This window comes from Gadus morhua, chromosome 20, assembly GCF_902167405.1.
Source record: "Gadus morhua chromosome 20, gadMor3.0, whole genome shotgun sequence".
NCBI classification, from domain to species: Eukaryota; Metazoa; Chordata; class Actinopteri; order Gadiformes; family Gadidae; genus Gadus; species Gadus morhua.
The window spans coordinates 5111338-5135401 of NC_044067.1; the positions used below are offsets into that span (position 1 = coordinate 5111338).

The 24064-nt window shown below is 41.1% G+C and overlaps 3 protein-coding genes across 14 annotated transcripts in view; all 3 read right to left on the reverse strand.

Moving 5' to 3' along the window:
• Positions 1 to 2881: 2881 nt before the first annotated feature.
• On the reverse strand, positions 2882 to 12632 carry tex30 (testis expressed 30). Its single transcript, XM_030343360.1, has 5 exons — positions 12538 to 12632; positions 12208 to 12444; positions 11965 to 12016; positions 3261 to 3478; positions 2882 to 3122 (listed from the first exon to the last, which is right to left on the reverse strand). The coding sequence occupies exons 1-5, from the start codon at positions 12553 to 12555 to the stop codon at positions 2943 to 2945; spliced, it is 705 nt and encodes a 234-aa protein (XP_030199220.1). The 5' UTR covers positions 12556 to 12632; the 3' UTR covers positions 2882 to 2942.
• A 76-nt stretch (positions 12633 to 12708) lies between these two features.
• poglut2 (protein O-glucosyltransferase 2) lies at positions 12709 to 20069 on the reverse strand. The gene is made up of 10 exons (XM_030343359.1): positions 19469 to 20069; positions 18671 to 18876; positions 17866 to 18071; positions 16903 to 16980; positions 16070 to 16242; positions 15449 to 15686; positions 14700 to 14909; positions 14281 to 14370; positions 13333 to 13437; positions 12709 to 12891 (listed from the first exon to the last, which is right to left on the reverse strand). The coding sequence occupies exons 1-10, from the start codon at positions 19651 to 19653 to the stop codon at positions 12874 to 12876; spliced, it is 1509 nt and encodes a 502-aa protein (XP_030199219.1). The 5' UTR covers positions 19654 to 20069; the 3' UTR covers positions 12709 to 12873.
• Positions 20070 to 20447: 378 nt separating this feature from the next.
• The window catches only part of stxbp5l (syntaxin binding protein 5L), a 123126-nt gene continuing 119509 nt past the window's right edge, over positions 20448 to 24064 (reverse strand). For all 12 annotated transcript variants that reach the window (XM_030343357.1, XM_030343352.1, XM_030343355.1 and 9 more), the window contains one exon: positions 20448 to 23538. In XM_030343357.1, the coding sequence (XP_030199217.1) occupies positions 23497 to 23538 (42 nt within the window). In that variant the 3' untranslated portion in view covers positions 20448 to 23496. The remainder of the gene's footprint in view (positions 23539 to 24064) is intronic.

Below are 24064 nucleotides of genomic sequence, written 5' to 3' on the forward strand. Positions count from 1 at the left end.
GTAACAATGTTGTTTTTCCTTGGTCGTCATGAAAAAAAACACAAGGGGTAACACTGTCGTTTTTTATTGGTCGTCATGAAAAAAAACATAAGGGGTAACACAGTTGTTTTTCATTGGTCGTCATGAAAAAAAACATAGGGGGCAACACTGTTGTTTTTCTTTGGTCGTCATGAAAAAAACCACAAGGGGTAACAATGTTGTTTTTCCTTGGTCGTCATGAAAAAAAACAAAAGGGGTAACACTGTCGTTTTTTATTGGTCGTCATGAAAAAAAACATAAGGGGTAACACTGTTGTTTTTTATTGGTCTTCATGAAAAAAAAAATAAGGGGTAACATTTGTTTTTATTGGTCTTCATGAAAAAAAACATAAGGGGTAACACTGTTGTTTTTTATTGGTCTTCATGAAAAAAAACATAAGGGGTTACACTGTTGTTTTTTATTGGTCGTCATGAAAAAAACATAAGGGGTAACACTGTTGTTTTTTATTGGTCGTCATGAAAAAAAACATAAGGGGTAACACAGTTGTTTTTCATTGGTCGTCATGAAAAAAAACATAGGGGGCAACACTGTTGTTTTTCTTTGGTCGTCATGAAAAAAACCACAAGGGGTAACAATGTTGTTTTTCCTTGGTCGTCATGAAAAAAAACACAAGGGGTAACACTGTCGTTTTTTATTGGTCGTCATGAAAAAAAACATAAGGGGTAACACAGTTGTTTTTCATTGGTCGTCATGAAAAAAAACATAGGGGGCAACACTGTTGTTTTTCTTTGGTCGTCATGAAAAAAACCACAAGGGGTAACAATGTTGTTTTTCCTTGGTCGTCATGAAAAAAAACAAAAGGGGTAACACTGTCGTTTTTTATTGGTCGTCATGAAAAAAAACATAAGGGGTAACACTGTTGTTTTTTATTGGTCTTCATGAAAAAAAACATAAGGGGTAACATTTGTTTTTATTGGTCTTCATGAAAAAAAACATAAGGGGTAACACTGTTGTTTTTTATTGGTCTTCATGAAAAAAAACATAAGGGGTTACACTGTTGTTTTTTATTGGTCGTCATGAAAAAAACATAAGGGGTAACACTGTTGTTTTTTATTGGTCGTCATGAAAAAAAACATAAAGGGTAACACTGTTGTCTTTGTCAAATAAAATATAAGGGGTAACACTGTTGTTTTTCTTTAGTCATCATGAAAAAAACCACATGGGGTAACACTGTTGTTTTTTATTGGTCGTTATGAAAAAAAACACAAGGGGTAACACTGTCGCTTTTTATTGGTCGTCATGAAAAAAAACACAAGGGGTAACACTGTTGTTTTTTATTGGTCGGCATGAAAAAAACATAAGGGGTAACACTGTTGTTTTTTATTGGTCGTTATGAAAAAAAACACAAGGGGTAACACTGTTGTTTTTTATTGGTCGGCATGAAAAAAAACATAAGGGGTAACACTGTTGTTTTTTATTGCTCGTCATGAAAAAAAACATAAAGGGTAACACTGTTGTCTTTGTCAAATAAAATATAAGGGGTAACACTGTTGTTTTTTATTGGTCGTCATGAAAAAAAACATAAGGGAAATAATATAAATACACACAAACATTTTACTGTCATGTATATCCTCTTTATTGATGATTGATTATTGTGTATTGTCATCGCCTCAGTGGTGCAGTGGAGTGCACTCTGCCTAACCTACTGGAGACCGTGGCTCTATTTCATTGGAAAACACAATATCATTAATTTTAAACATAAGGCTATCATGTCTATTGCACTGTCATATATAACCTCAGACTTAATTAAATTACAAATCACAGTGGGAAGTGGAGAGCGCTGTGAGCTAATCCTGGAGACCGGGGTTCAAGTCCGGTTGATGTCTTCTGTTTGAAGACTCTTATTTCTATTTAATGCGAATTTTAAAGTTAAGTATAACCATTGTGATGACTTCTTGCAGTGTCTTGATGGTGCATTGATAAGTTCGGAGGTTAACACTCTAACTGTTGTTTTTTATTGGTCGTCATGAAATAAACATAAGGGGTAACACTACCGTTTTTATCAAATGAAACACGAGGGGTAACACTGTCGATATTTATCAATTAAAACATAGGGGGTAACACCGTTGTTTTCATCAAATGAAACATGAGTGGTGACACTGTCGTTTTTCTTTGGCCGTCATGAATAAAACCATAAGGGGTAACTCTGTTGTTTTTTATTGGTCGTCATGAAAAAAACCATAAGGGGTAACACTGTCGTTTTTTATTGGTCGTCATGAAAAAAAACATAAGGGGTAACACTGTCCCATATTTATTAATTAAAACATAGGTGGTAACACTGTCGTTTTTATCAAATGAAACATGGGTGGCGACACTGTCGTTTTTCTTTGGTTGTCAGGAAAAAAAACATAAGGGGTAACACTGTTATATTATTGGTCGTCATGAAAAAAACACAAGGGGTAACACTGTCGTTTTTTATTGATCGTCATGAAAAAAAAACAGTTTTTTTTAGTAGAGCTTTAAAATCAATTCTATAAATAACTGGAAGCCAGTGTAAGAACTTTAGGATTGGGGTGATGTGCTCACTCATTTTAGTCCTGGTTAGCACCCTAGCAGCACCAGTTGGGTGATTTCTTAACCTCTCAACAGTAGAGAATAGCACATGAGCATTATTTATGGTCCTGTTAATAATAGCCCGCCAGAGGCTACCAGGTTGTATGATTGAGTTGGGGATGGGCTGGACATTAGTCGGGGTTGCGGTTGTTAGTGGAGCTGGAGGTCAAGCTCCACATACACGCTTATATCCAAAGCGACTTGTGAGTCTCCACCTATTGGCTCTGCACTTGCAGTGAGGACCACCAGCGTGAAAGTGCATTACGCGCCGGTAGTAGGCTGTAATATAGACTATTAAGATAGATATTTATTCAAGATCAAAAGAGCGAAGCCATACAGTCCTAGGACCCTCAGCTCTGGTCCTTCACGTGTGCTGCGTGTTTCAAAGTCCAAGTGACGACCCGCAAGTTCACCTCATCCAACACGGAGTCTTCCGACCTTCCGCGCACTGCGAGCCCGTGGCCGCCTCCTTCTAGCCACAAAACATCTACTGGGGCCTTCATGTCCTTCACCACTGTTTCTAAAAGGGCCTGTCAAAAGACGAAATACTGTAAGCATATGGAATTGCAAAAGATCCATGTATTACTGTTGCAGACTTGATGACACAGTCAAGACACGATCACGGGTTATCCACGCGGTGATGCATTCAAGCGTTGGGTATCGTTTACCCTGTCACACATGTCGTCCACGGTGCCCGACACGAACAGCACGGGCATCTCCTCGGGGAGTCCCCGGAGATCCTCGCTGCGCTGACGGTGGGCGTGCGTCTGTCTCGGAGGGTGTAAGGGGAACGACAGACAGATGACGCCCGCTACTGCCTCCGCCGAGGCCGCCTCGGTCAGCTGCCGGGCGAGGGCCGCCGCAGCCCGGGAGCCCATGGACCTGCCTGTAGACGGTGTGGATTGATGGTGACACAAGTTTTATGAAGGCCAACATGTGTCCATTCATTTAGCATTGTGGAACACACAGACAAAATGTAGCGTTTGTTGTTTTAGGAGGCCATATGACCTAAGGTCACGTGTTCTCGGTAATAAAACATAAAAGATGTAAACCAAATAAATATCTCGCAATGCATCTGTTATAATGACCAAGTAAACCATCTTTATTCTTTAAGTAGCTGTACTGAACATTAACACATTAAGTAGCATGGAAAGTAAATCACCCTCATATTCCAGATGTGATGGTTTTTGCTTATTTTTTGGTTGAGTATATTAATATTGAAATATAATAAATATAATATAAAATATAATGTTTTTACAATAATGTGGCGACTCCTCCGGGGTCGCGCAGGGGGTCCTGGGAATTGGTGTTGTCAGTTGACAAAAGGGGCTTTTGTCGTTAGGTTAAGTGGGGTTAATGGGTTCGGGGGTGTTATTTGGTTGCGTGTAGTTGTGTGTTGTTTAATGTTAACATTGTGTATGTATCGTTGCCGCCACCGTCACTGACAATGACATGTTTGTTAGTTCGATGTGCTGTTTTCCTTATACGTTGAGGGTGTTGAATAGTGTGCAGTCGTGCAGTGTATGACTGCGGTCAAGCCAGCCGACTCATCGAGATCGGCGGTCAAGCCAGCCGACCCAGTTTTTTGCCGTACCTGTATATACTAGCCATTACGGTAATAGCGTCTCAGAACTAGTTTAAAGTAAAAGCATTCGTCGGGTACATACAAAAAGACAGTCAAAAAAAGCAAATACTATCAAAGGAAGTGTACGGCCGTTGTGGTATTACTTTCAAAATAAAAGCCAACCAAACATTCCAATCTGAGACATATTACAAATGATTTTGGATTCGATTTAAAAGAAAATGCCCTGTTATTCCATGCTCATTTCACTTCAGGGTTATAGTTCACAACCCCATAGGGCCACCCAAGAAGTTCCAGAACATTCTGATGTGGAGTTTCGAAATAAAAGCCCACCAAAAATTCCAATATGAGACATATTACAATGATTTTGGATTCAATTTAAAGGAAAATGCCCTGTTATTCCAGGCTCATTTCACTTCATGGTTATAGTTCACGACCCCATGGGGTCACGCAAGAAGTTTCAGAACATTCTGATATGGAGTTTCAAAATAAAAGCCCACCAAAAATTCCAATATGAGACATATTACATATGATTTTGGATTCAATTTAAAAGAAAATGCCCTGTTATTTCAGGCTCATTTCTCTTCAGGGTTATAGTTCACGACCCCATGGGGTCAAGCAAAAGGTTTCAGAACATTCTGATGTGAAGTTTCAAAATAAAAGCCAACCAAAGTTTCCAATATGAGACATATTACATATGATTTTGGATTCAATTTAAAATAAAATGCCCTGTTATTTCAGGCTCATTTCACTTCAGGGTTATAGTTCACGACCCCATAGGGTCACCCAAGAAGTTTCAGAACATTCTGATGAGGAGTTTCAAAATAAAAGCCAACCAAAGATTCCAATATGAGACATATTACATGTGATTTTGGATTACATTTAAAAGAAAATGCCCTGTTATTTCAGGCTCATTTCACTTCAGGGTTATAGTTCATGACCCCATGGGGTCACGCAAGAAGTTTCAGAACATTCTGATGTGGAGTTTTAAAGTAAAAGCCAACCAAAATCTCCAATATGAGACATATTACGTATGATTTTGGATTCAATTTAAAAGAAAATGCCCTGTTATTTCAGGCTCATTTCTCTTCAGGGTTATAGTTCACGACCCCATGGGGTCAAGCAAAAGGTTTCAGAACATTCTGGTGTGGAGTTTCAAAGTAAAAGCCAACCAAAATCTCCAATATGAGACATATTACATATGATTTTGGATTCAATTTAAAAGAAAATGCCCTGTTATTTCAGGCTCATTTCACGTCAGGGGTATAATTCAAGACCCCAGGGGGTCACGCAAGAAGTTTCAGAACATTCTGATGTGGAGTTTCAAAATAAAAGCCAACCAAAGTTTCCAATATGAGACATATTACATATGATTTTGGATTCAATTTAAAAGAAAATGCCCTGTTATTTCAGGCTCATTTCACTTCAGGGTTATAGTTCAAGACCCCATGGGGTCACGCAAGAAGTTTCAGAACATTCTGATGTGGAGTTTCAAAGTAAAAGCCAACCAAAATCTCCAATATGAGACATATTACATATGATTTTGGATTCAATTCAAAAGAAAATGCCCTGTTATTTCAGGCTCATTTCTCTTCAGGGTTATAGTTCACGACCCCATGGGGTCACGCAAAAGGTTTCAGAACATTCTGATGTGGAGTTTCAAAATAAAAGCCAACCAAAATTTCCAATATGAGACATATTACATATGATTTTGGATTCAATTTAAAAGAAAATGCCCTGTTATTTCAGGCTCATTTCTCTTCAGGGTTATAGTTCACGACCCCATGGGGTCAAGCAAAAGGTTTCAGAACATTCTGGTGTGGAGTTTCAAAGTAAAAGCCAACCAAAATCTCCAATATGAGACATATTACATATGATTTTGGATTCAATTTAAAAGAAAATGCCCTGTTATTTCAGGCTCATTTCACGTCAGGGGTATAATTCAAGACCCCAGGGGGTCACGCAAGAAGTTTCAGAACATTCTGATGTGGAGTTTCAAAATAAAAGCCAACCAAAGTTTCCAATATGAGACATATTACATATGATTTTGGATTCAATTTAAAAGAAAATGCCCTGTTATTTCAGGCTCATTTCACTTCAGGGTTATAGTTCAAGACCCCATGGGGTCACGCAAGAAGTTTCAGAACATTCTGATGTGGAGTTTCAAAGTAAAAGCCAACCAAAATCTCCAATATGAGACATATTACATATGATTTTGGATTCAATTCAAAAGAAAATGCCCTGTTATTTCAGGCTCATTTCTCTTCAGGGTTATAGTTCAGGACCCCATAGGGTCACCCAAGAAGTTTCAGAACATTCTGATGTGGAGTTTCAAAATAAAAGCCAACCAAAGTTTCCAATATGAGACATATTACATATGATTTTGGATTCAATTTAAAAGAAAATGCCCTGTTATTTCAGGCTCATTTCACTTCAGGGTTATAGTTCAAGACCCCATAGGGTCACCCAAGAAGTTTCTGAACATTCTGATGTGGAGTTTCAAAGTAAAAGCCAACCAAAATCTCCAATATGAGACATTACATATTATTTTGGATTACATTTAAAAGAAAATGCCCTGTTATTTCAGGCTCATTTCTCTTCAGGGTTATAGTTCACGACCCCATGGGGTCACGCAAAAGGTTTCAGAACATTCTGATGTGGAGTTTCAAAATAAAAGCCAACCAAAATTTCCAATATGAGACATATTACATATGATTTTGGATTCAATTCAAAAGAAAATGCCCTGTTATTTCAGGCTCATTTCTCTTCAGGGTTATAGTTCACGACCCCATAGGGTCACCCAAGAAGTTTCAGAACATTCTGATTTGAAGTTTCAAAGTAAAAGCCAACCAAAATCTCCAATATGAGACATATTACATATGATTTTGGATTCAATTCAAAAGAAAATGCCCTGTTATTTCAGGCTCATTTCTCTTCAGGGTTATAGTTCACGACCCCATAGGGTCACCCAAGAAGTTTCAGAACATTCTGATGTGGAGTTTCAAAATAAAAGCCAACCAAAGTTTCCAATATGAGACATATTACATATGATTTTGGATTCAATTTAAAAGAAAATGCCCTGTTATTTCAGGCTCATTTCACTTCAGGGTTATAGGTCAAGACCCCATAGGGTCACCCAAGAAGTTTCTGAACATTCTGATGTGGAGTTTCAAAGTAAAAGCCAACCAAAATCTCCAATATGAGACATATTACATATGATTTTGGATTAAATTGAAAAGAAAATGCCCTGTTATTTCAGGCTAATTTCTCTTCAGGGTTATAGTTCACGACCCCATAGGGTCACCCAAGAAGTTTCAGAACATTCTGATTTGAAGTTTCAAAGTAAAAGCCAACCAAAATCTCCAATATGAGACATTACATATTATTTTGGATTACATTTAAAAGAAAATGCCCTGTTATTTCAGGCTCATTTCTCTTCAGGGTTATAGTTCACGACCCCATGGGGTCACGCAAAAGGTTTCAGAACATTCTGATGTGGAGTTTCAAAATAAAAGCCAACCAAAATTTCCAATATGAGACATATTACATATGATTTTGGATTCAATTTAAAAGAAAATGCCCTGTTATTTCAGGCTCATTTCTCTTCAGGGTTATAGTTCACGACCCCATGGGGTCAAGCAAAAGGTTTCAGAACATTCTGGTGTGGAGTTTCAAAGTAAAAGCCAACCAAAATCTCCAATATGAGACATATTACATATGATTTTGGATTCAATTTAAAAGAAAATGCCCTGTTATTTCAGGCTCATTTCACGTCAGGGGTATAATTCAAGACCCCAGGGGGTCACGCAAGAAGTTTCAGAACATTCTGATGTGGAGTTTCAAAATAAAAGCCAACCAAAGTTTCCAATATGAGACATATTACATATGATTTTGGATTCAATTTAAAAGAAAATGCCCTGTTATTTCAGGCTCATTTCACTTCAGGGTTATAGTTCAAGACCCCATGGGGTCACGCAAGAAGTTTCAGAACATTCTGATGTGGAGTTTCAAAGTAAAAGCCAACCAAAATCTCCAATATGAGACATATTACATATGATTTTGGATTCAATTCAAAAGAAAATGCCCTGTTATTTCAGGCTCATTTCTCTTCAGGGTTATAGTTCACGACCCCATGGGGTCACGCAAAAGGTTTCAGAACATTCTGATGTGGAGTTTCAAAATAAAAGCCAACCAAAATTTCCAATATGAGACATATTACATATGATTTTGGATTCAATTTAAAAGAAAATGCCCTGTTATTTCAGGCTCATTTCTCTTCAGGGTTATAGTTCAAGACCCCATAGGGTCACCCAAGAAGTTTCTGAACATTCTGATGTGGAGTTTCAAAGTAAAAGCCAACCAAAATCTCCAATATGAGACATATTACATATGATTTTGGATTAAATTGAAAAGAAAATGCCCTGTTATTTCAGGCTAATTTCTCTTCAGGGTTATAGTTCACGACCCCATAGGGTCACCCAAGAAGTTTCAGAACATTCTGATTTGAAGTTTCAAAGTAAAAGCCAACCAAAATCTCCAATATGAGACATTACATATTATTTTGGATTACATTTAAAAGAAAATGCCCTGTTATTTCAGGCTCATTTCTCTTCAGGGTTATAGTTCACGACCCCATGGGGTCACGCAAAAGGTTTCAGAACATTCTGATGTGGAGTTTCAAAATAAAAGCCAACCAAAATTTCCAATATGAGACATATTACATATGATTTTGGATTCAATTTAAAAGAAAATGCCCTGTTATTTCAGGCTCATTTCTCTTCAGGGTTATAGTTCACGACCCCATGGGGTCAAGCAAAAGGTTTCAGAACATTCTGATGTGGAGTTTCAAAATAAAAGCCAACCAAAGTTTCCAAAATGAGACATATTACATACGATTTTGGATTCAATTTAAAAGAAAATGCCCAGAATGTTCTGAAACTTCTTGGGTGACCCTATGGGGTCGTGAACTATAACCCTGAAGGGAATTTAGCCTGAAATAACAGGGCATTTTCTTTTAAATTGAATCCAAAATCATATGTAATATGTCTCATATTGGAAACTTTGGTTGGCTTTTATTTTGAAACTCCACATCAGAATGTTCTGAAACCTTTTGCTTGACCCCATGGGGTCGTGAACTATAACCCTGAAGAGAAATGAGCCTGAAATAACAGGGCATTTTCTTTTCAATTTAATCCAAAATCATATGTAATATGTCTCATATTGGAATGTTTGGTGGCTTTTATTTTGAAACGAAAGCCAACCAAAGTTTCCTAACCCTATGGGGTCGTGAACTATAACCCTGAAGTGAAATGAGCCATTTTGGTTGGCTTTTATTTTGAAACTCCACATCAGAATGTTCTGAAACCTCTTGGGTGACCCTATGGGGCCGTGAACTATAACCCTGAAGGGAATTGAGCCTGAAATAACAGGGCATTTTCTTTTAAATTGAATCCAAAATCATATGTAATATGTCTCATATTGGAAACTTTGGTTGGCTTTTATTTTGAAACTCCACATCAGAATGTTCTGAAACCTTTTGCTTGACCCAATGGGGTCGTGAACTATAACCCTGAAGAGAAATGAGCCTGAAATAACAGGGCATTTTCTTTTCAATTTAATCCAAAATCATATGTCTCATATTGGAATGTTTGGTGGGCTTTTATTTTGAAACTCCACATCAGAATGTTCTGAAACTTCTTGCCTGACCCCATGGGGTCGTGAACTATAACCCTGAAGTGAAATGAGCCTGGAATAACAGGGCATTTTCTTTTAAATCGAATCCAAAATCATATGTAATATGTCTCATATTGGAGATTTTGGTGGGCTTTTATTTTGAAAGTAAATACCACAACGGCCGTACACTTCCTTTGATGTACCCGACGAATGCTTTTATTTGAAACTAGTTCTGAGACGCTATTACCGTAATGGCTAATATATACAGGTACGGCAAAAAACTGAGTCGGCTGGCTTGACCGCCGATCTTGATGAGTCGGCTGGCTTGACCGCAGTGGTATACAGGTGCTGGTCAAATTATTAGAATATCATGAAAAAGTTGATTTATTTCAGTAATTATATTCAGAACGTGAAACTTACATATTATATCAATTCATTACACACAGAGTGATATATTTGAAATGTTTATTTCTTTTAATTTGGATGATTAGTACTGACAATTACTGAAAATCCCAAATTCAGTATCTCAGAAAATTAGAATATTAGTTACGACTAGTACAAAAAATGATTTTTTAGAAATGTGGGCCAACTGAAAAGTATGAACATGGAAAGTTTCAGCATGTATGGCAATCAATACTTAGTTGCAGCTCCTTTTGCCTGAATTGCTGCAGCAATACGGCGTGGCATGGAGTCGACCAGTCTGTTGCACTCCTCAGGTGTTATGAGAGCCCAGGTTGCTTTAATAGTGGCCTTCAGCTCTTCAGCATTGTTGGGTCTGGCATCTCGCATCTTCCGCTTCACAATACCCCATAGGTTTTCTATGGGGTTAAGGTCAGGTGAGTTTGCAGGCCAATCAAGAAGAGGGATACCATGGTCCTTAAACCAGGTACTGGTAGATTTGGCACTGTGTGCAGGTGCCAAGTCATGTTGGAAAATGAAATCATCACCTCCATAAAGTTGGTCCGCGGCAGGCAGCATAAAGTGTTCTAAAACTTCCTGGTAGACTGCTGCATTGACCCTGGACCTCAGGAAACACAGTGGACCAACAGCAGCAGATGACATGGCACCCCAGACCATTACTGACTGTGGAAATTTTACACTGGACTTCAGGCAACGTGGATTCTGTGCCTCTCCTGTCTTCCTCCAGACTCTGGGACCTTGATTTCCAAAGGAGATACAAAATTTACTTTCATCTGAAAACATAACTTTGGACCACTCAGCAGCAGTCCAGTCCTTTTTGTCTTGAGCCCAGGCGAGACGCTTTTGACGTTGTCTCTTATTCAAGAGTGGCTTTACACGAGGAATGCGACAGCTGAAGCCCATATCTTGCATACGTCGGTGTGTGGTGCTTCTTGAAGCACTGACTCCAGCTACAGTCCACTCTTTGTGGATCTCCCCCACATTTTTGAATCGGTTTTGTTTGACAATCCTCTCCAGGGCGCGTTTATCCCTCTTGCTTGTACACTCTTTTCTACCACATCTTTTTCTTCCCTTCGCCTCTCTATTAATGTGCTTGGACACAGAGCTCTGGGAACATCCAACCTCTTTGGCAATGACCTTTTGTGTCTTGCCCTCCTTCTTTAAAGTATCAATGGTCATCTTTTGGACAGTTGTCAAGTCAGCAGTCTTCCCCATGATTGTGTGTCATACAGAATCAAAACGAGAGACCATTTAAAGGCTTTTCCAGGTGTTTTGAGTTAGTTAGCTAATTAGAGTGTGGCACCAGGTGTCTTCAATATCTGACCTTTTCACCATATTCTAATTTTCTGAGATGTTGAATTTAGGGTTTTCATTGGTTGTCAGCCATAATCATATTCTTTTTGGCAAAAAACACTTATAATGTATCAGTCTGTTTGGAATGAATGTATACATTCTACAGGTTTGACTTTCTAAATGGAATTAATGAAATAAATCAACTTTTTCATGATATTCTAATAATATGACCAGCACCTGTATATACGCAGAGCTACAATTTACTAAAAGCTGGACTCCGTGTGTGCTTCTTGGCCGCCGCTACAATACCATAGAGGGTCTGTAGACCTAAACTTTATTTATCATGCAACAGTGCTAGAAGAACCTTAGCAATATTGAATGGGGAATCAAGAAGAATTTCTTACCTCCAAGGAATATGTGCCTGATGCTGAACTTCTCCAGCGTGTTCAAGTATTCCTGGCCAATCAGATGAACGTACAGTGTAAAGTGACAATTAAATCCCCCCCCCCACACACACACACACACACACACAGTTTAACAAACACACACACACACACACACACACACACACACACACACACACACACACACACACACACACACACACACACACACACACACACACACACACACACACACACACTTACCCACACAGCCTTGTAGGCTCTAACTCTGTAGGGCAGGTTTAAACCTTTGCAGGTAAACCGCAGACAAAGCGACCCACTAGACGCCAGGGCCTGGGCGACGGACACCAGGTGTTTGAAGTTCATGTCCCCGCCCGCCCCGTGGGTCAGGACGACCGCCGTGTGTACATCCCCTGCTTGGGTAGGGACGCACAGAACGGCGTCCAGAAGCTTAACACCAAACTGCACCTTAACCTTTTCCTGAAAACAGATGAGGATACTTGGGTAGCAACGTTTTTTGGTTGTATATATTGAAGGAATTATTTAGTCATCAGTTGTTATAATGTAAAGTACCTCACAGAACTTGTCCATCTTCTGTCTTCTTCGTTTTGAATTTCGCGGTTAAAATGTAACTAAGCGCGGCTGACATCTAGCGGACAGGAGTGAAGAGTGCGGATTTACAACTTTTTCTTGACATGATCTTCCTTTATTATGCGTGTGTGTAAAAAACGAGATTACAGGCCGTTTTTAAACAAACATAGAAAAAATAGATTTATTATAAAAACAACATTCATTTAACATTCATGTCAGAGGAGGAAATTCCAACAATTCACAATTTGAATCCTTTCACAATGCAAATTAATTAATTAATACAGACTAATAAAACACAGCACTTGGATGATGGATCAATCAGAGTTCATCCTTGACCTGGAAAACAAACAATCGTTTTAAGAAATTAGGTTTGATCACACACACATAGAAATTGTTTATTCAATGCAGCTACATATACTTGCATCACTTGATTACCTGAGTAGTGATGCATCTAAATCATGATGCAATGCATTGATCAATATATAAAACCAACAAATGTAAATCAAACAACGGGACATCTCTGATTAGATTCCCAAAGTGAATCTGATGGATTGACACATACAGAAGTAAATATATAATGAATGCATTGAATCATCCGCTACAGTAGCCTATGCAGGAAATACTCTTTTGGACAAGAAGCATCGACTGCCAGCTTTACGATCAGGTGCTGTGTAGTGGCTCCTTATGGCCATCAGAGGGCGGCAGTGTGCTTTCTCTAGCACTGCAAAAAAGGACTGAAGCCAGCACAGAAGAACACAATTCAATGCTAATACTTACAGTTCTTCTTTGACAAGCGCATGGGAAAAGGTCATCACTAGGTTGCTCTACCAGTGTCATTCCACTGCGTACTGTTGGCTCTGCGACCTGGAGCTCAGCATACTTCTGCATGATGAGAATTGGACATAATACAAACTATTCATTTTCATGTGGAGATGAATGACATTGTAGCTCATCTTGACACCGAGCCTGATATGATTAAAATGTTCGAGGAGATTATTTGATTAACTTGGAAGAGAAAAGAAGCAGAAAATCTCAAAGAAAAATAAAACGCATGTTAAAAAATTATTTTAATGTAATGAGCTTTATTATATATTTGAACTGCCAAGCTCAACACACCACAGGGTGAGTATTTTGTCCATGAATTGGACCCAGTAGATATAGCGCATTTCATTATGAGCGGAAAGTTGTTTCTGAAGTCTGCATAGTCTTTTTCTTTTTTAACAACATCATTGTGTGTGGACTGCGCTGATGGAGCCAGGGTTTTCCTATGGGGACAGAATTGCTTCAACCCCTGTCAAGAAGCTATGCTACAGCACACATATACCATGGGGAGTGAAGGCAACGTTAAAAAGGGAAAAATATCTCTTACCCCGAATAGCCTCCCGAATAAGGGGCTTGACTGAGCATGCAAAAGTACACTTTTTATTTAATTAGCTAACTTTACTTACCAAGTCAATAAAAGGGTCATGAATACCTATGCTTACAGCCTCACAAACATCTGATTTGACATTTATTTCATAAATACATTATTTTATTTGGCAGTTCAAGGCAATGTAGAAAAATCAAGAGGCACTTCAAGGCCACAGAATTGGCACTATAACTCAAAGGTAGCTCGGCTTTGAGTGATTCAATGGTTTAATATGCTTCAGTCTAAAATACCTTCAAAGGTGTTTTGTCTGTATACGTGGTGCACCTATGATAATAAAGGAAAGACATACACTTTACCTCAAAGAGTTTGTAGTAGTAGCAAAAGATTCTGTCTCCCATGAGGTTATTGCGGGCAAACTGTTGGCCAGCGACTCCAATGTCCCTTGCCTAGAAGAAAAGAGCAGATACGTCACTGGGGTTTGTAAAGGTAACCAACACGTCTGAATACTGACCGATGATACCCGCATTAATCCCATTTACATCATGTGCCATACTACATTAAATAACAAATAATAATAAATTCAATATATAACAAAAATATATGTGCTACAATTTAATAACGTGTTTTTTTCTTCATCAACATCAATAGCAAACGTAGCTTGTTATGTTTTTTATATTTTCCTCCTTGACTGAATTGGTTTGCATCATCATCATCATCATCAGCATGATGCAATCTTTACCTCCTTGTAAAAAATGAAACCAATGAAGACCATCACCTCTTGGTCGTGGTCTTTGGCCCACTGGATCTTCTCCAGCAGGTCTCCCAGGTCCGCCCTCACGGGGATGTAGTGGGTCCAGGGCTTTAGCTCGTTGTAGAAGTGCTCGTAGTACCCAGAGTCCAGCTTCATCACCACGCTGTCCCCCGCCAGCAGGTACGGGAGCCGGTACGCCGCCACCGTGCCGTCCACGTTGATCTGGTACTTGTACTGGGAGGGGGGGAGAAGAGGGGGCCGGGTTGGGGGGGAGCCAGGTTTGATGGGTTCTACTAAAGCTGAACTAGCCATGAAGAATATCGAAAAATAAAAAAAGTCCCAGAGAAAGCCACTTCTATGCAAAATATATTTTTTCACATTAAAATGGCATCTCAATGCAAAATCACTCCAAAATATTTTTTTATCCTCTTTTTTTATTTAACGGCCGGAGCTAGTTCTGGAGACACTCTAGCCATGCCCCCCCCACCATCAGCCGACAGCGTCCAATCAAACACACGTACACTAACTGACGCGGCCAATTTAAGACCTTCCGTCTCAAAACACACTCTGTGCGAAGTTCGGTGAGCAGAATTTCATCCCCCCACCACCAAAGCCTCCACCGGCTTTTGCGCAGTATTGTATGTAACCAATACAATGGCTTGACATATCTGACACCGTACCGCACCCTGCAGAGGAAACGCGGCATATTGCACCCATTTGACCAAAGGCACCCAGCGTGCCTGGAGCAATAAGTGGACATCCTCCCTCCTCACCTTGAAGAAGTCAAAGAAGGACACGTGTTTGACCAGCGGGCCGTAGAGCGCCTCGTCGTGTTTGAAGAAGAAGAAGTTGGTGAAGGCGGCGTCCACCACGTCGGGGTGGGCGCGGGACAGCTTCACCAGCTCCAGGCGCTCCTTGCGGCTGTCCCGGCCGCGCCAGAAGGCCGTGGCGTTCTTCTGGTCCCAGGGCACACCAGTGTTGGACTGCACCGACATCATGTCCAGGCTGACCCTGCAGCGTGCGGAGAAGGGAACAGGGGGTCATTAGGGGGGGGGTTATAGGAGGTTATAGGAGACAGAATAACCTCTCATCCCACTGCAGAGCGTATTGGAGGGGTGGGAAAGAGAGGGATCATGGTTAGGAACCAGACCCACTGTGGGTTAACGCACTGAAAAGACTGAAGGTCGACAAAGATCACGACAGCAGGGATCTGACCCTTAAAGCAAACAACTGCACTAATGCGTAGAAAAAGGAGCTCCCTAAAATGTCATGTTAATCAGAAAAGACAGTGAATATTCATCAATCCATCCATCCATCCATTGGGAGTGAGTGAGTGAGTGAGTGAGTGAGTGAGTGAGTCAGTGAGTCAGTGAGTCAGTGAGTCAGTGACTTGCCTTCCCATGGTCTCCAGGACGGACTCGGTCAGGTCGTAGGTCGGCATGACGATGTCCCAGGTCTGGTTGGAGCCGCACCAGGAGAAGATGGGGTGGAGGCGGTCCGAGGCCGGTCTCTTCTCCAGCGGCCAGTCGCCCAGGTTGACAAAGAACTCCACGTCAGGCACTCGCACCTGCATGCAGGCAAGAGGGATGGCTGTTTGTTTATCAGGTACAAAGTGATATCTATTATATATATATAAATAGGTAAATAAATACACAATTATTTTTATTATATATACATGTTTTGGCTTTATTATCGAGTCCCATGGGCAAATTGAATACACATATTTGTAATCTATTTCTGCTGTGGTCAAACCCGTGTCCGCGGTATTCCATACAAACCATTTTCTGGGGTCAGCAAGTGGACCCAAAATACCCCCCTCCTAAGGAGCTGGGGGGACGGCTTGGTAGATACCGATCAGCTTGAACTGAGTAGTAATCGTTTCCGGGTTACCTCAACAGCTTGAACCACTCAAAAACGGCTTCTACTGAAAGCCTGACTATGTGTATGTCAATTACACTGTGGCGCAGTGTAATTGACATACACATTGGGGCCGTGCTCTGAACCAACACGGACGTCTCGGTTTAGTACCGGTAGCAGTGCTAATGTAAATCCCGGCATTATTTGATTAATCATTTGATTAAAACGCCTTACTCAAATCCATTGTCTGTCTAATAAATACACAAAGTAAGAGATAGACAGATGTCAGGGGTTTTATTCACCAGACATCACATGATTAGACACCGTGGGTTGTTTCAAGGATGATCTGTTTTGGATGGGTCCACCATACCTTCCTCGTCAGGGACAGGAGGAGTGCATCCATGAAGATCCGGAATCCTACATGCTCTCCCATCGTCTTGATGTAGACCTGAAGAGGAAGAGTAATATATTCACAATATATTCATAATAAAAACACAATATGAAATGGACTGGTCCAAAGTTTGGGCCAGGTCCATCAGCCAAACTTTTTTTTGGGTGAAATCAGTCAAAAGGTCAAACGATACATCCACATGAGACCTAGAGGGTTTCCTAATTGACTTGTGCCCTGAGGGAACAATTTGTACCACAAAGGAATATAACAATGATACATTCCCTCATGGTTGCACAAGCTGTACATAAAGGTAGTCCATTACACATGGGACCACAGATCACTGACTGCTGACAAATTACCAGTGATCTGCAGGTAACACTAGCGCTGTGCGATCACTGCTCTGGGCGTACTATCTTGCCAGCGACCTGGATCGACTTCCCTTCGCCTCCACGATTTATGTCTGCTTTACTGCTGACAAACACCTGGCTCCTTCAATGGTCTTCAGACTGCAGCCTGTCCGATACACAGCCCCAGGCAGCCTTAGACTATTCAGCAATCAACGCTCCGCTATTCTGAACACCCACCTATGCCCTTTGGAAGAAACAATCCATGAAAGAATGTGGAAAAAAAATTAAGCGCTAAGCTGCGAAATGTCATCTTTTGTAAGATTGTGAAGGTCTGGGTAAGAAATTGACGTTCCTCATGTTCAATGCAAGAAACCTCGAATTTTAAAGGTCACCCATCTGACTAAAAGCTTGTGAGAAAGGGGGGGCAGGGAAACCAAACGTCCTTTCACACCTTTTGTTGCAATCCTTTTCAATAAAGTTGCCTAAATTCGTCACAGTCCTTTGAAACAACCAGACTGTCTGTAACAAACTGTTTCAGAGGCGGTGGCCGCAGCGGGGTGGAACGTCTTGTAACTAAAGCCCAGAGTACGGCTACCTTGTTGTCTTTGACCGTGTAGTGGCACAGGCTCTGCCGCTGGCCGAAGCGCTGGGGGATCTCTCGGGCGTTGCGCTCGGGGTCCACCCTGGGGAACGCGGCCAGGTCCAGCTCTATCTGGGGGAAGGAGGCAGGGCATCGCATGCTGGACTCCCAGGCCGGGCCACTCGGCTGGGGGCAGTCACAGCCCTCGTGGTGCACGGGGCCTGGAGGTGGGGGTAGTGGTGTTAATATGGACTGAGGTGGGGGTAGAGGTGTCAATACGGACTGAGGTGGGGTTTATGTTTATGTTTTATAGAAAGGGCAGAACAGCTGGATACATATCTGTATATCATTTTGATTGGAACATTTTCTTTTTGACCATTTTGTGTATTTTTCTAGACATGCAGAATAATGACATGTTTTCAAACTCAAAATAATCGTTTGAATAATCGTGATTTCAATATTGACTCGTGATTTTTGACTGTGTGTGTGTGTGTGTGTGTGTGTGTGTGTGTGTGTGTGTGTGTGTGTGTGTGTGTGTGTGTGTGTGTGTGTGTGTGTGTGTGTGTGTGTGTGTGTGTGTCACAAGGTACACATTCAATGAAGCATTGCTTGAAAGCATTTACGTGTTTGTATAAAACCTGCAACAACTGCGTTGAATACTTGGTGTGCAAGTACCAACTTCTCTCCTGAGAGAACGGTCATATCCATTATCAATGACATGCCCCAAAGCATCTGATTACATATGGCAACAGAGTTAATCAGGGGGCTGTGACGCAGATTTGAACCACACTCCAAACAGACAGTGTTGTTGACGTTCTACCTGGAAGAATGAATGGAGACTTGGCAACGTGCTTCTCCTTCAGCAGAACCTGGATGTGCAGGTCCGTGTAGCTGGCGTACATCCGGTAGCGCACCAGGAACGAGCCGTCCCGTCGGTCCAGGACTTGGATCCATATTCTGGCAAACTGCTCGGTGGAAGAGGAGATCTTCACGTCAAAGGTCTTCTCCCCAGGGGACCAGGTGAGGCTGCAGGGAGACGATGGCGAGACACAAACTTGTTATTCTGATGAGGTGATACCCTCTGCTACTAACATTTTAGAAATAAGAGCATCAAATAATTGTTATCGCCTAGATAAGTGGGTCATTGTCAATGGGGAGAAATGTACCCAGATTATCTTTCCCAGAAAGAGTGTAAGGCTAGACGTTGCCGTATTTATTTCCTCACTCATTCATAACGGCAAAAAAAATAAGTGAATGTATATTTTATGGCCTATGCAATTCATATAAAAAGGCAGGTAGTTCATTGTTTATTCAACTTTAATACTAATTTTGACTTTAATAATTGTACTGTATATATCAGTAGACTATTAATGTGCATTTATATTTATTGTGAGTAATTCATGTGCACTAATTAAAGTACTAAATTAGAATGATAAGGTTAAAAGACTTCATCCAGCCACGAAACACACTTTTGACCTTTGGACGGTCAAACATTTAGAAAAGTTAGTTCATATGGACAGACTTCAACTTTTTTTTTCCTGCAGAGTTTGCTGTAGCTGAGGTATTTTACATCCCCATTGTCGTGTGCGGTAACGGCGCGATACTTCGCTCTACTTACTTCCTCCCAGAGCCGTCCACCGCCTGTATGAAGAAGAAGCGAGCGGGCAGGACGATGTCGGTTTCGAGACCCGGTCCCCAGACCAGAGTATGGGCAGCACTGGGCACGGACCCGGCCGGAGCCTCCGGGGTAGCATACGTTACCAGCCCAAGGCTGCAGCCGAGCAGCAGACACGACAGCAACATGGTGGCCACACGTCAGCCTTCTGACGAGCGGGGATCCGTTATAATGTCAGGATGTGGTCGGCTCTTCCTTACAGCAGACCCGAGGCGACACATATGCCTGACATAACGGTATGAGGATGTCAAAACCGCAGAGGATTTGCCTGTCTCTGGTGGGCTGCTCGCCCTTTTAGCACTCCTGCCGGTGTTGAAAACACCCCGAAACAATGTGTCCCATTCGGCTGACGTCAACGTGGCAGTCTGAGAGGGCTGATGTTTGGTTCCAGATGAGCCCCGCTGTTACATTGTGATCGCTTACCAAATTAAAACTCGATTTCAATATTTGGCCAATTTATAAGAGGCGACTTTGGGCGAGAGCGCCATGAGCGTTATAATGATCTCATTGGCCGCTCCCACAGCGTCTGAAACGAATAGGAAACGAATGAGTGAAGGAGCACCAAGCGACCCTCTGATTGGACTGAACCCGGAATGGAAAAGCTGCACATTTTTTTATCGAAGCAGCGGCTTTTTCCCAGGTTTCTCCAATTCCTCAGATGTCTCAACACGGCTAAGTGCATGGAAAAACATGGGGCTGCCAAGTCGGAGACACTTATATGATCATTATTTAAAATACAAAGATAGAGGTAATTATGTAGGTGTTAGGTAGACCTGCAGAATGAATGGGGATGGGTTTTTAGAGCCGTTTCTGTTAATATCAAACCAATATAGCCTATTAGGGGTTATTCATTCCAGAAGTAGGATATATCTTCTCAAATTACACAATATAGCACGTTTTGGGGATAAATCAAACAAAGCTCTCGATTGTGTACATCAATCAATGTTTATTTAAACTTGATTTTGCATCAACATAGTTCAGATATTTTTTGTCCAGTAATTTCTATTACACTAGTATAATATCAATAAGAACGAAAGGTGGTAGAATCCATTTAAACAAGACAAACTTTGCTGCCATCATTTGATAAAACTAGAGAAATGCTTGGTCAGAAGACAACCCTAGTCCAAGGGACCCAGACAACGCTAGGTTAGCCCAGCTTCAATACCAGCAGTGACGGGTACGACAGTTACAGAGAAAAATACCCTAATTCTCCTTTTTTTCTATGAATGTTTTTTTTACTTTTTGTCTCTCTCTCTCTCTCTCTCTCTCTCTCTTTACTCCCAGGATTGAGCTGTACAGTTGGTAAAAAAAAAAAAAAAAACAATAAAACACCCTGTCTACAGGCACCTATTTTAAATGTTTCTTAATGTATTCTTTGCCATCGAAAGTCAAAACTGCACTGAACACAAGTTTCATTGACGGTACATGCAGAGAAATATATAAGCTATATTCTCTGTTGTGTTCATAACCACATTTTTATCTGGTGAAAGACAATGGACAATTGCGCTTTTTAAAAACTCCAGTGTCTTTGCTTTTTCTAATTCAATTAGGGCTCTAGCCTATATCAATATGGGGTCTCGTGGGCTAATCTGTGGTTGGCTGTCAATTGGTGTTGCAGGCAGCAAATAGCCTCTTGTGTTTGCACATATGATACTCTCACATATGACGACAGGCCAAACTTGTTTGAGATGGAGAACCCTCAGCTTAAAACCTCAGCTCCCCGTAGACCTGAATGCACACAGGTAACACCAATACGCCGTCGGCTAATGCGGTTGGCTAGTGATGTTTGGAAACCTATCCATGTACAGCACAATTAACAACATGATACGTAACAATGTATCATAAAACACTGTTATTTTTCTTCTTTAAACATACAAAGCCTTTCTGGAGAGGCGAATATTACCATAGAAAATGGCATCAGGACACGAGAATACCATAAGTCGTCAAGAATATGTCAAAGTCTAAAACAAACCAACGGAAAACACATTTGCCTTTATAGACCAAATCAGAGTGAATATCTCACACACGTATTGTACACATTTTCATTAATGACTGACCCATACCTAAACGTCACGATAAAAACAACAACAGATCTTTACGTTCCTTCTGTGCCCTGTCCCGTACAAATGCACTCCATATAAGGTCAACTGGGCCTCGTTCATATCATCCGTCTCGTATCAATAAGCAGTAAGATAATCAAGAATCATGAGAATAAATCATTACAAAACAGTAGGATACCTGCAGTGATACGCTGGTACGTAAAACCTCCAATCCACCGAAGAGCAATACAAACACTTGTGTTGGGGTGAGAGAAGAGGAGGTTCATTCATGTTTCGATTGCTTTGGCAAAGAAAGAAGAGTCTGACCTTAGCCCGGCTATTGGGATTCAGCCTCTCTCTCCCCGTCTCTCTCCATCTACCTCTACCTCTCTCTCTCCCTCCCTCTTCTTCTCTTCTCTGTGATTCGTACGCATGCCTGCACACGCAAACATTCACGGGAATGGCGTACAGATCTCAAACACACAAAGGCATCAGAAAAATTCAAACCAACAAATGACAACAGCAAATAACGACAATTAAGTAAAAAATAAAAAATATCTAGAACGTCAAAATCAGATCCAGCCCTCGGATTATGATAAAATATTCTCATCGCCGCCATTTCAATGGACTTTATTTGTATTATCGTAAACAAGATCACCCTACCAATACATTAGCACTTTGTCTGTGTTACAGTAGGGTTGTAGAGGGGTGGGTGCTAATCCCGGATCAAGTTTTGAATTCTTTTTTTCTTTATATGGCACATGAATAGTACAATTGCTGTATCATTATAACACACACTGCCCTTGCCCTCAATTAATGTCTCAACTCTCAGTCAACCACCACAACATTTCCAATGGCCTTCGCTATCATAATCTCATCATAGTCTATTGATTGTATTTTGGGAAGGGTACTATTATTGGGTGATGCTCTCATTAATTAGCAGCAGCAAAAACAAGGAAATCAGTATGACAGTGAAGATAAGTAATTGGTAAGTGTCAGCATTAGACGCTGTGAGTCCATCCATAGAGAAAACACTGCTATATATGCTTTAATATTGTGTTAGGTGTTAATATAAAGTGTTAATAATGAATATCGATGTGGAATTCTTGAAACCAAATTTAAAAAAACATTAAATGAGAACACAAATTTTGGCTTAATAGCAATGTAGGTATACATTTCCCTTTTTATATATAGACTATTTTTTCCTCAATATTTCAAAAAATATATAAAGTTTCTCATAGTTTCTCTCATTGGCTTATATTATTAAAGAAAAGTGTAATTTCCGTACCTCCTTCCGTTTTAAAGTAGCATGCTGCTTTTGAATATGGCAGTTTTTTGTATTTTTTTAGTAGTCATCCACTTTTTTTGTTTGTATGTTTTTGTTTTCATGCATTTTTGTTGTTGGTTTCTTAACTTGAGAGTATCTACACACAGAGGTCCAGGAGCCTCCTCAGTTCAAACACACACGCGCACACACACACGCGCGCACACACACACACACACACACACACACACACACACACACACACACACACACACACACACACACACACACACACACACACACACACACACACACACACACACACACACACACACACACACACACACACTAGGACGTCCACTTCCTCAGGGCCCCCTGGTGAGACTGCCCTCTTGTCGTGGTGCTCCTTCCTGTCACAACGCGTCTAGACAAGTGCCCGACCCGTCGAGCCTCTTCAACAATGTGCCAACAGCTGCTCAACCAGAAGCCTCCTGAGAGAGAGAGAGCCCCGTTTTCAAGGCAGGAGTCCCCTCTTCTTCGTAGCGCCTTCGTTTCCTCCCACCGTCTATCTCTCTCTCTTTATCCCGCTCTCTCTCTCTCGCTCATAATGTAGAGTGAAAGTCCGTGTCGTGGGCCAGGGGGGCAGGTCTCCGCACCCCGTCCCACCATTAGAACTGGTACCACTTCTTGTCTTTACACTTCAGCATCAGCTGCAGACGGGGGGGAGACAAACAGTGGAAGACAGGGTGGTTAGAGAGTGCAACCAAAGCAGGGACGGGCTGTCCCCGCAGAGGAAACCACTCAGCCGGCTCTGCGTTCACCCCACAACACGTCGCTTCTGTTTGGGCTGCTGATAAGAGGAGCGACCTCGAAATAGAAACTTAAAAAAAGGGTTACCAGCTGTTCCAACGGAAGATGGGACAGTTGGCCCAACATCACTCTCAAGGCTCTCAATACTTAAGATACTTAAAACTTAAATACTTAAAACTAAAATGTTCCAGTTTTGCCGTCACAAAGATTAAGAAACATTTGCAACGAATAATATCTGTATATGCTACCGCAGGCACTGGCGTAGGTGTATTGAGTGTTTCTTCTTTGTACTGACAACATTATTCAAGAAGTGGGCGATGGCCCAGTTCATCTTTGTCTCGCACCTCCTAATGGAATACCACCCCGGTACTCCCAGGGGTGCTGTTGAGTCAAATTCCCTTTCCAAAAGGCTCTTTCACAACTGTC